Source organism: Astyanax mexicanus, chromosome 12, assembly GCF_023375975.1.
Source record: "Astyanax mexicanus isolate ESR-SI-001 chromosome 12, AstMex3_surface, whole genome shotgun sequence".
Classification (NCBI taxonomy): domain Eukaryota; kingdom Metazoa; phylum Chordata; class Actinopteri; order Characiformes; family Acestrorhamphidae; genus Astyanax; species Astyanax mexicanus.
In genome coordinates this window covers 11,344,131-11,357,225 of record NC_064419.1, presented here as the reverse complement: position 1 = coordinate 11,357,225, position 13,095 = coordinate 11,344,131, and the positions used below count along the sequence as shown (strand labels likewise).

Below are 13,095 nucleotides of genomic sequence, written 5' to 3'. Positions count from 1 at the left end.
TCCCACTCCAAGAACAATGTTTGGCCCTAGGCCCCGTGTCCCTAGGCCAGCTAGACCTCCTGACTTTGCCCCCAGTAATGTGCCCAGGCTAACCCCACAGACTTTTGCTGGTCCTGGGCACCCTCTTGTGTTTTTTGTGCCCCTGTCTCTCCCTGTCATGGTTCCCGTGTCTGTCCATGTTCCAGTTCCTGTCCCCAGTGGTTTTTCTGTTCCTGTCCCTGTTACTGTGTTCGTGTCAGTCCCTGTTAATGTCCTCGTCCCTGTTCCCATGTCCAGTCCCGTCCAGTCTCCTGCCCCGTTTCATGTCCAGTCTCCGTCTCCTGTTCAGTCTCCGTCCACCGTCCAGTTCCCTGTCCAGCCTCCGTCCCCTGTTCTGTCTCCGTCCAACATCAAGTTCCCGTTCATGTCCACTGTCCAATCCCCTGTCCAGTCTCTGTTCGTGTCCAGTCCCCAGTCCAATGTCCAGTCCACAGCTCCATCCCCAGCTCAGTCCACTGTCCAGTCTCCTTTCAAGTTTCCTGTCCAGCCCTGTGTCCTGTCCCCGGTCCAGTCCCAGTCTCCATTTGTGTCTAATCTCCAGTCCCGGCTTTTCTCCCCTGTCCAGTCTGCATTTCAGTTTCCAGTCCCATCCTCTGGCCAGTCTCCTCTCTTCTGTGCTCAGTCTTAGTCTTGTTTGGTGTCTTGTTCCTTGTTTTCCACCCTCTCCTGACCAGCTCCTGGGGTTTTGTTTTTTCGCGCCCCGGGAGTTGCGCGTTAAGGGGAGGGTTCTGTCACATCTTTTGCCTGTTTTCTGTCTTTTCTCATGTCTGTTATTCTCACGTGTCCCGGCTTCTCTGTGTTTCTTCCCTGGTGTTTTTCCACTCACCTGTGTCCATGTGTAGCTCTGCCCCTCGTTAGTCAGTCCCCAGGTGTTACCTGTTCTCTTTCCCGCCTTGTGTGTGTATTTAAGCGTCTCTGTCAGTAGTGTTTTTGTCGGTTCTTGTGCGTTTTCACGTCTGTCACGGCTGTGTTAATCCCGTCTGTTAGTTGGTCTCCATGTGTCTGAGTTTCTGTTTGCTTTATGTTTTGTTTTCTGTTTTTCAATAAATATTACTTGCATTAGCGTCCGCTCTCCTCGTCCCGTCCTTCAACACAGCGTTACAGCGGTGTTAACTACTGAAATACGCTCGCCAAGCCATTGCTGACTGATCGCTGACCGGTCGCCGACCAGTCGCCGACCGGTCGCCGACCGGTCGCAGACACCTGGTAAATATTTGGCATGCTAGATATCTGATTTAGTCAGCGACTGGGAGTCAGGAGCAGCTACATACTGCCAGTGGAATCAAGGAGAAAGAGAGAACCATGGGTCCAAAACTCACCCCCTGCATGATCAGAGCTGTTTATATAGAGTCTGACCACTTTCTGCCCTTCCAGTTATATCATGAAATGTAGTGTTAAAATGATTTATTAGAGTTTCTTTGATTTTACCAAATTTAAAACCTCTGGAATATTGCACAGTTTTGCAAGTTATCAAAAGGAACTGTGTAAGACTGGTGGAGGAGAACATGCCAAAATGCATGAAAACTGTGATTAAAAACCAGGATTATTCCACCAAATATTGATTTCTGAACTCTTAAAACTTTATGAATATTGAACGTTTTTTTTTTTGCATTATTTGAGCTCTAAAAGCTCTGCATCCTTTTTGTTATTTCAGCCATTCCTCATTTTCTGCAAATAAATGCTCTAAATTACAATAATTAACTTGGAATGTGGTTTCTGTAGTTTATAGAATAAAACAACAATGTTCATTTTACTGAAACATAAAACTATAAATATCAAAATTAGAGAAACTGATGCAGAAACTGAAGTGGTCTCTTAATTTTTTCCAGAGCTGTATTTCTGCATATAACTAACTAGAGAGTAATAAACTCTGATTTTGCTCAGTTGCTTCATGTGAATCTTATGTTGGACTCATTGCAAGTAAATGCAATGTATTTTCTTCTATAGAGATTATCTGGTTTGGCATTGCTAGTTTTCTTTTCCTTTTAATTTTAATAGACACTTTAAGAGACACTTTATCACCCCCACAGGAGTGTTGCATTAAGGTGTATTTGCTAGTAGGTTTAGTGTGTTTCTACTATTATACACTTGTCTGTTTAGCTGATACACTATTTATTATATTACTGTAAAAATATTTTTTATTATGGTTTATTATGGGGTAAATGCACTTTTTGTAAGCAAATCTCCTGGAGGAAGGTTGTAGTCACTGATGTGAAGGAAGTTTGCGTGCCTTTTTTCAAGCAGAGAATATAAAGAATATAGATTTGTTATGTAAAAGTTACAGAGTAGGTTTGTAAAAGCTTTTATCCTGAGTGTGTGTGTGTGTTTGTGTGTTTGTGTGTGTGTGTGTGTAAGGCAGCTGTTCAGAGACCAGGCTTAGGGAGCCAGGGCATCAGCGATGCGTTAAATGAGCTGAAAGGAGCAGCATTGAGGCCGAGTCCCTCACTGGGATGAAGATTCCCTCATTCATTAATCACTGTACCATCCACGTGTGTGCGTACCTGTGTGTGTGTCCCTGTGTGTGTGTGTGTGTGAGAGAGAGAGAAAGATAGAAAGAGGTAGAGGGCAAAGTAACAGTTCTCTGTGGATATCTGTACATACAGGATTTTGTGCACATTAGTGTGTCCTGGATTGTGTTGTGGTGCTTTTTAATGCAGCTGCAGTAAACACACAGTGCACACTCAGTGCGTCTGAAATCAACATTCACTTCATTAAGGCTATCGCTAATCACACAAGCTGTTCACAGGACTGTCTGCTAATTAGATACTGCTTATGAGTTACAGGCTTTACAAAGTGCAGCGCAGTAGAGGCGTCATCGACAACAGGCTCTGAATAAGGGAGAGAATTAAACCATTAAAACATTCTATACATTCTGTATGGGTGCAATCTAAGGGTACGTGTCCACTAGCACTTTTCTTCAACACGGGTCTTTGTACTCAGTTCATTTTGTTAATACAAAAAAAAGAATTTTTTTTTTGTTATTTACCTATTTACTACCTATTTTTCATGACGAAAACTTAATAAGAATAATAATTGGAAACGAAAACAACAGCGATATTTCTAACACTTTCGTCTAATAATAAAAATGAAACAAAAATGTCAAAAAACTGACTAATGGGGAAATTATTTGAAACAAACTAGTGATTATTAATACCCCATCCTTACGACCGGTTCACTCTGAACCCCACACAGCTGATTCACACAGCGCTCCTCTCCCACTGCTATAAACATAATTTATGGATAAATTCAGCTGCGCTACCATGGAAAACAAAACTGTGGCCTGTGTCTCATCACCGAGATATTTAGATAAGCCTGTTCAGATATCTGGAGGCAGGTAACAAACATAACACGTCTCCATTAGCTAGGTTAGCTAGCTAGTTAGCTAGTTCAGTATGTCTCTGGTTTAGAGTTATCGATGTTTAATGTGTAAAAAGAGATCTGTGCAATCCATGATCATGAGCTAAGGTGTTTTGTTTATACTGGCTGTCTATCTGCATATGAACGGAACTAAACACCGCTGTTACTGGAATGGACGAGGGCGTAGAAAAGTAACTTAGGATAAACAAGAAATAAACAAGATAAACAAGGAACTAAGAACTAGGGCTATGAAACAAGGAAATAACACGGGGAGACAAAACAACAGGGGTTAGTGCTGCAAAGACAGATGAGGACAATGTGCCACAGGAGGACTATATATATACAAACAGGAAACACACACTAAACACGAACACCTGGGGCTAGGGGGCGGAGCTACAAATGGGACACACGTGACTGAAAATTACAGGGGAAGAAACACAGAGGAGCATGGGTCACATGGGGATAACACACAGAGACATGAGAACAGACAGGAACAGGGCAAGGACGTGACACATAATAAATAATTTTTATTTGACAAAAATTTCTAGACAAAAATGTTAGTTTTTGTCAGCTAAACTAAAATTAATAATAATTAGGGCTGCAATGAATGATTACTTTGGTAGTCAACTAATCTGGTGATCATTTTTTCTATTAGTCGATTAGTCAACGATTATTTCTGCCATATCCTCCATCTTCACAAACAATAGAAACAGCTGAACATGAGATTTAAAAGATATTTAAATTTCTAGATGTTATTAAAATATGGAAATTACTCATATTTAGTGAGTAAATTTGTAATCTGTTGTGTTTGGGCACTGTCATGTTGGGGACGGAATAGAGACACTCGCAGGAACAGAGTTTACCGTTTATTAAAACAGATTTAGGAATCTGAAAAAAAATAATAAGTTAACGCCAGCAAACGGGAACCATGAAGATAAGACCATACCGTAAACAGGAGACAGTCCAGAGATCATACGCGGGCAAGGCAGTATCAGAGACAATCCAAAAATAGAGAAAACGTAAACAGTCCAAGTAATACACAAAAATCCACAATCAGAGGCAGAGGCAAAAATCGGCATTGAGAAAACAAAAGACAAGGTCATACACAAGAAAATAGTAACAGAGAAAATAACGATTTGTAAAGTGGGCGAACCAGGCAATACGCGGAACAGGTGTGTGCGTGGAGTGTTCTTTTTATACAGCTAGAAATTAGAACTCAGGACTTCCTGGACAGGGCAGGTGAGGTGTCACATGATCGGGAGTATGTGTGATGTCAGCGGGTGGTGCGTTCTGGGTAGTGTAGTTGTCTAACTGGAAACCTCCGTTGGAGTTAAGTGTGGGGGAAACAGAAGCGCCTACCTCTTCCCAGCACTTCTGTCCCCAGCACTTTGTGTAATGCAGTTACGCTGTTACAAATTAACGTTAAGTCGACAATGAAATTTGTAGTCGTCAAATGTAAATAATCTATATTTTCGTTGCAGCCCTAATAATAACCAAAAGACTGAAAGACTAAAACAAAATCAAAATCACCTGACAAAATAAAAACTGGAGTGGCCGTATACATGACGCTTTTGAATTCAAATGAAGCAACAGAAGTCAATCATAAGTTTAAGATTTTTCATTTTTAATAAACCTCATTGTAATCTACAGTTCTATAAATCTATATTCTGCCATTTTCAGCTTCTCTTCTGCTGTTCTCTGATTGGCTCGATGTGGTGCGACGGGCAGGCAGATTTATTTTAATAAAATTGGGCTCTGCTGTAATTTTTCTCCGGACGGTAAGGCTGTGTTCATCGTAACACAACCCAGCAGCAGGGTCACTCTATTAAAACGGTAGGAATCAGGTGTAAAAGATCTGGATCACTAATTTATCAAAAATAGATAAAGTTACGTTGTTCCTCCATGAGTTCACCATAGACTCTGCTGCACTGAGAATGCTCGCCCTGTTGCTTTGATGAAGGCTCTCAGGCTCTCTCTCACACACATACTCACTCTGTCACGCAACATTTTCTCTTTCGAAAAAATGGGATATATGCACACAGAATTGTTGTTTTGTGACTTTTTTTTTTGTCCATTCATCATTTAAAGAGCCACTAAAGCCTAATCCATATTTTGTTTCCATTAATAGCTGAAATGTGTTCTTTCGAAATAATAAATAAACCAGTCCTGTTTATTTTTTTATAAATATGTTCTAAATATTACCTCTAAAAAATGCTTTTATTGTGAGCATTTCAGCCTCTTTAGTGCAACCCTCACAGGTTCAGCTGTGCTATAGGCGAGGATGATGTTTCTGTGTACTTCGGTACGCAGACAAATCACAATATGCAGTCCAACCATCTGCGTCTCACTGCTTTTAGAGGCACAATGCTCAGCCCAATCAGTCAGCTCTAACTCCTACCCCGCCCCTAAACCCATACATCACCCAGTGCCCCTCCCAAACTAGCCCTTCCCTTTTTGTTTGCCTTTTTCAAATTTGAGCTCAGATGAAGTAGCTAAAATAAGAGGGTTTAGTTACTCTTTAAGAAAAGATTTGATAATCTATATCAATAGAATAACTTTGCATTATTTTGTGATAAATGTGACGGAGAGAGCACACATGAGGCGGAAGTAAAAGCGGGTAAGACAAGATTGGTTAAATAACAGATAAACAAACAAACAAATAAGGAATTAACAAGGAAATATAAATACATAAACAAACAGGGAAAATAACCAATAACTAACCAATAATAACTAGACAGATAATAACTAAACAGGGCTTGGGATATATATACAAGGAAATAAACGTAAATATAAACAAGAAATAAACAAGGAAACAAATTAGAGAAAGAAACACGGAATAAACAGAGAATAACTGATAAACAAAGAACTATGGGACATGGAAATAAACTACTATAAACGTGGCAAGACTGACAGCAAACATAGACTAAAGGGTGCTATATATACTAACAGGTAACAATGAACACCTGGGGAGACAGGTAACGAGGGGCGGAGCTACAAATTACAGACACGTGATGGAAAATTACAGGGGAAACACACTGGGAAACGCAGAAACACAGGGAAACAGAGTGAGGGTGTGACAATAAATAATTGCTGTTTTATTAATAATCACAAAATCATAATGATAAAAAACCTTAACAGACAACTTGGATGTGTTCTTTATTTTTTTAAGCATTGCCAAAGTATTGGATGCTGTTCGGTTTCAGAAAGCTGTGTAACCCCACCCATCCCCATAGGTTTCAATGGCAAAACAGACAACTTTCAATCACATTTTTTTCTAATATACTGTAATTCTACCTCCATTATTTAAATGCAGCAGCTAGTGTAACCTCTGCTTATATTGTCAAATTTTTACATCACCACATAATTTGTTTTTAAAACGTTTTTCAGCTCTTTTTAAAAAAGATGTGGTTATTGTAAAAGGGCTGGTTATGGGCGGGACCAATAACAGACCGTCAGCTCCGCTCTGCTCTGCTCTGTAGCCTGTGACCTCGAGGCAGCCCTCAGGGGCGGGGTTATTTAAATGAGTAGGCTGTCTCTCCACAGTCTTTCTCCCTCCTCTGGTCTCTACTGCGCAGACTCGAGTTTCAGGATCGCCCAACATGGAGGAAGACTTTGGCTTCATTTTCATTGAATGAATGGGAACGGCGACATGGCGTCCATCTTTTTTACAGTCTCTGGTATCGGCAGATACCTTAATTAAAACTCGGGAGCAAAAAAATGTGATCAGGACATCCCTAAACTGAAGTCCTCGTTTTGTGTGTCATGCTCTCCTGGCTTCATAAGAGTGCAGGCCTGGGGATATCTCATGGCCAGCCTCGGTGTGCCCTGTGTGTAGAAGATTAGCCACATAGCCCTGTGTCTTAATCACATAGCAGGGAGCAGCCAGCATAGGGACACAGCAAAACTGCACTGTCCTCTGGGACCAGTGCATGCATTCCCACACACACACACACACACACACACACATTAGGAGGAATGGCACCTCGTTCCCCTTTGAGGCTGTGTTTGGGCCCGGGGCAGCGGATGAGCCTGCTCTAGTGGATTTGCAGGGCTTTGGGGGTGATATGGGGGTTAAGGGGAAGCACAAACTAAAAGGGAAAGGAAAAGGATTGGCTTTAGTTTAGAGCTCTCAGCAAAGCCCTCTATCTTCTTCAGACTGAGTACATCCCTCTTTCTCCTCATTTGCCTTACTATTTCCCTCCCACTATCTTTATTTTGCGGAACATATGGTGACAAGCAAACTTCAAAGTAGCAGATTTCAGCCTGCCTTGTTCGAGTGCTTTTACTGTCGTGTTCTCATCAAAGCCGTGTTTTAATTAAGGAGTTAATTGTTCCTCACATGCACCGCTGATGTTCGCGATTGGCTTAGGCTTGTGCTCACGTGTGGCGCCTTTATTGACTCTCGGCATGAGAGCATGTTCAAGGGGGGGTTTTAAAGCTCCATTAATTTTACTGTAGTGTACTGTAGCTGTTAGGATATAAGCTTGTGTCTCAGATAGTGTTCAGCATTAGCCTGGTTCTTTAAGAATATCACAATGCACAATGCTTATTTTTTAATGGCATTTAGCTTTAACAGCTGCTAACGTGCCCAGCCTGTGTGCTCTTGGACCTGCGCGTGAATCATATGTAAAAAGGGATTGTAAAATGTGTTACAAAGGACCTAAAGCAAGGAAACATGAGAAGGTTTTCAGAGATGCAACACTTAACCTAATATTTTCACAAACATCCAGACTCAATAAAACCAAAAAACAACTAATACCAATGAAATGTATTGATTCCCAATTCCACACCAGTGCCAAAAACAGTGGTAGCTCAGCTCAGATTGCACGTTATTTTAAATCCTAAGGTTCATATTAATTTACTCAGGCAAAGTCAGCAGTTGGAACCTGTCAGCAGCCAGACTGTGGACTGTGGAACCAATTTAAAGCAGAATTGTGTGGTATTTCTTGCTCTTCCTACAGCCAGGAAGTGGATTTTACCCTTTAAGCTACCCCTTAAAGAAGGACATGCTTACATGCTTTCCTGGACAAGCTGAAAAAATACAGAAATGAGACCTAAAAGTGAAAGAACCATGTGGACTAAAGCGACAGATCATTATTACAGAATTTTACACAAATAAAACTCTGCCAAGGGTTGTAGTATTCACTCCATATGACTCCATATTCCAGTTTTTTCCCACTTGTGTTCCCTTGTATAAATACCCCCTGTTTTCCTCTTCTCCCTTGCCCGGTATTTTTGTGTTTGTCTTTTTTTTATCGACCCGTTTCGTATTTTCAACCTCTCTTTTGCCTCTCGTTGCAAAAATTATTTTTGTATTTTGACTATGTTTTCCCCTTGCTCTTCTAACCATTTGGATTACCAGTGTATGGCCATTTTGCCAGCTCACTCTGGTTTGTTGTTTACCTTTGCAGCCCATCTGTTACAGACCTTGCCTGTCCCTGACCACTCCTGTAGGTTTTGCCCTTTATTTGATAAACTGTGTGTTTGGTATCCACGTTTGTCTTTTGTGTGTTTGGCCACTGTGATACTTCTAACCAGGAGTATAGAGATAACATATTTGCAAAGCTTTTTGGCCAAAATGTGCTTTTATCGATTGACCAATATTTCTCTAATTTAGTCACTTTTGCGAGCTGATCAGATCATATTTGAGAGTAAAGGTTTACAGCAGCTCTGTGTGGGGCTCATTATCCCCATTATTTGGGCTGGTCAGTTGCACAAGACCTGCAGTACCTTATTTAATTGCTAGATGGAACTTCAGAATTGAAGCACAGCTGTAGCCACTTAATCATCAGCAGTTTTGTACAGGGCTGCAGGCACGGCCAGTCTAGCATTATTTTTTTGCTGCTTTTGCCATTCAAATGAATAAAATGTGTTAGACTAATATGTATTGTAGAGGAAAGAGAATAAAGTCTTTAACATGACTAACTGGATAATACTCAGCTCAACAGTTCTTCTTTCATCCCATACTTTGAGAGGCTATGTTCTAGTACAGCAACACAGCAGAGCTAACAAACACCACTATCCACACAATAAAGCAAATTATCTAGACCAAATTTAATTCTTGATTAAAGTACAGCAGCTGAGTGGAGTTGGTAGCACTTGGTAAGATGGACTTTTTGTAGCTGATTCTAAAATGTAAAGAACATTTCATCATGAGAGACGAATCCCAGCACAGCGACACATTATTACAAGTTTACTTAGAAATATTCATATTGAATATATTCTACATAATGCAAATAATTTAAGCATTAAAATAATTTAAAAGATGTTATTTTAGGGCAAATGTCATGTCCTGTCCCTTGTCAGTCTCCATGTTTTTCTCCTTCTTTTTTGTTGATCTAGCACATGGCTTTCCGTGTCTCCTTGTCTCCACCCATGTTAATAGTACTCCCACCTGTGTTCATTTGTAGCTCCTCCCGCTCATTGCCTTTCCCCAGGTGTTTCCTGTTCCCTCTGTGTATATGTAAGCTCCTGTGTTTTCAGTGTTTGGTTGTCTGGTCTTCTGTGAGGTATTGCAGCATTAAACAGTATGGACGAAAAAAAAAACATGTAATTTATTTACTGTCATAGACTGTTTGAGCTCTCTCGAGGCAGCCCTCAGGGGCGGGTTTATTTAAATCTCCACAGTCTTTCTCCCTCCTCTGGTCTCTACTGCGCAGACTCGGGTTTCAGGATCGCCAACATGCCAGAAGATTTTGGCTTCATTTTCATTGAATGAATGGGAACAGCGACACAGCGTTCATCTTATTCACTGTCTCTGACATAAACGGAGACATGAAGAGACACGGGAGCAGTCCTGAGCTAGGACAACAATCAAAGAAGGGGAAAAACAAGGAGACTGACAGAGGACAGGACAAGGACGTGACAGTAAAAATTCTTAATAAAGCGCCAGCACAAGTCCACAAAACATAACACAAAAAACTTCCAGTTAACCTGAAAAAGATTGAACTCATCCAGACATTCAAAATCTAAGCAAATACGATGCAATCAGCGTATCAAAATAGCCTATCGTGTGAGGGCACGTGTTCTCTGAGGTGAATCTTAAAAGAGCAAAGCTGTTTTTTAAAGAAACAATGGCAGCTGCTCCCTAGAGCTGTCTCTTTATTGCCTTTATCTAGTCTTAGACTTCATTTCAATTATCTCCAGTGCTCACCATGGCCTAAAGGCTCCTCGCACTAAGAGAGAGCAGTCTCATCCCTGTCAGCCGCTATTGGCTACAGAGCCTTCCATCAATCATCCCGATTGGCTTAGGGCCATCGGCTGTGTTGCTCCGATTTGCTGCACATTCATCACTCAGTCACCCCGATTGGCCACAGAGGTTGTCAAGAGTAACGGGTCAGACTCTTCTTTTCTTCTGCCCAAACTTTTGATCGGCTCTGAAGAATCGCGGAGGACAGCTCCAGGAAGCGGAGAAAAAAAGAGAAAGAGAAGCAGCAGACTAAACCAGTAGGGGGTGGAAAGAGGGATCAGAGCGAGGGAAGAGATAGAGTGATGGTCTAGAGGAAAAGGACTGAGCATATAGAGGATTGGGGAAAGAAAAGAGGTTAAGAGGGTTGCTCTTCCTCTCTTTTGTTTCTTTTATTCTCGGTCTGTTGCAGTGATGAATGTTGTTGTCTAAGAAGCAAATGCAAATGTCTGATATCAGTGCCTCACTTCTTTGTTCTGTCTCTCACACACAGACTCTGTCTTTATTTTACTCTCTCTCTCTCTTTTTTATCTCACCCGTTCACTCTTTTCTCTGGGCACTCAAATCGCCATCCTCAACACACACACTATTTTAGAATTTATTCTAAATTCCAATGTTTGGAAAGATTATAGCTCTTCAAAAGAATGCAATTTTATTGTTGTACTACAATATTATAGTAGATCAACAGCATACAAGTTTTTTTTCACTGGGAGAATACATTGTCCTAAAAGAACAGAAATAGAACAAAAATTAACCTCTTTTCATCTGCTTAATGGAGGGGTGGCATTTTGATTAACTGAAGCTAGTCTGAAAGGATTAAGAAGAAAATTTCTGGAAAGAAATGAGAACAGAACTTTATCTGAGGAGCTCCTGCTGCTTTTCCACACTGTGTGTTTTTATCCAAGTAAAATAGAAAAACAACAGCAAACGGCAATTATTTACTCAGAAAAGAGACCGTTTATAAATGTAATAATATAGTAGCTTGAATGATCATTTTAATTAAATTTATTTGTTAACTGGAGAAAAAGGGGATTTGGTCTGTTGTTTTACCTTCTTCAGCTGGTGTTCTGATAATGAAGTCTGATTTCTTCATATATTGTGTAATTTTGTGAGACAAAGTAAACCCAATACTAATCAAAGCCTTAATTTAAAGCCTTAGTGTTTTATATTATATGTACTCCTAACAGTACAGTAACTCACAAATCTTTATAAAATCAATCCCAGTCATATTTATCACACTGGATACTTATACAGTATTACCCGACAGTATATACAGAAATGTAAATAATTGAACAGTGTGTTTCTGTAAATGATTTGCTAAGTCTTGTCTTGTGTTTTCTGTGGGTTTTTTTTTTGCAGAAATACAAAGAGTATGAACACTCAGTAAGAGTTGAAGAAATCGATGGACTCAAGCTAGTGGAAAGACTCGCAAAAAACATGGAGGAGATGTTTCATAAAAAAGCAGAGGCAATGAAGGTAAGTGTGTGTTTGAGTGCATATAATATGCAACATAATGTGTTATTATGTTGACTAATTGTGGTAGACCAACAGTCTAATAAGGGAGTTTACCTACTTTCCTGATTAGGGCTGTGTATATAACGCACCAGATTATAAGGTATGGTAAAAAAAAAAACATTTCTTTCAAAGTCAAAAGAGGGCTGGATGTTAATCTACACATATCTCCCTTCTGAAAACTGTTTATTTGGGTGAGTAAAGTGCTAATATTTTCAACACGGTTAGCAGCAGCGCTAGCCACAGTTGGCAGCACTTATCGCTAGTAAATGCCACCCGACAGCCCTACACTGAGGAACCCTGAGTGCTCTGGTAACCCAGTGCCTTGTCAGCTAGCAGTTTGTCCCATATAAAACGCTGACTACAGTCCGATATACTCCCTCTGAACCTCTAAACGGCAAAAGAGCTAGCGCTTTGGGCGGTTAGCGGCTAATGCTAATTCTGCTCCAGCCTGTATTAACTCCTGTATAACTCTGTACTTCAGCTGAGTAGTTTTACTGCTCATTACAACCTGACTGATACAATTCATACATAAGACGCACCGGATTATAAGGTGCACTGTTGATTTTTGGGAAAAAAGTGTGGCTTATGTTTTCTAATAGTTTTAGAGGAAGTTTGTGAGGAAGAAACTGATCTGTTTTTTTATCTTTAGTTTTTCATTTCTACCTTTCGATAACAGAACGTTCTTTCTGTTTTCTTTAATTTTTTCTCTCATTTTTTTCTCTCATTTTTTCTCTCATTTTTTCTCTCATTTTTTCTCACATTCTCTCAGATTTTTTTTTTTGCTTCTTGCAAAGAATCTGATGGTATAATGCAACTTGCTTTTGTTGCAAGATGTAAAAATCAGAAAATTGAGACAAGATACATTTTTTTTTCCATTTTTCCTGTAATTCTGATGTGAGGTGCAAAAAAAAAAGAAAATTAGAAAAATGTACGAAAACCAATTTCTGCTCTAATAAAACAAGGTTTTTAGAATTTACCCACAATTGAATTGACAATTG

At 40.1% G+C, this 13,095-nt stretch overlaps 1 protein-coding gene across 1 annotated transcript in view; it reads left to right on the top strand.

Moving 5' to 3' along the window:
- cacna2d3a (calcium channel, voltage-dependent, alpha 2/delta subunit 3a) overlaps nucleotides 1–13,095 on the top strand; it is a 413,801-nt gene that overhangs the window by 66,714 nt on the left and 333,992 nt on the right. Inside the window, exon 3 of the mRNA XM_049485574.1 lies at nucleotides 11,942–12,058. Within this exon, the coding sequence (XP_049341531.1) occupies nucleotides 11,942–12,058 (117 nt within the window). The remainder of the gene's footprint in view (nucleotides 1–11,941; nucleotides 12,059–13,095) is intronic.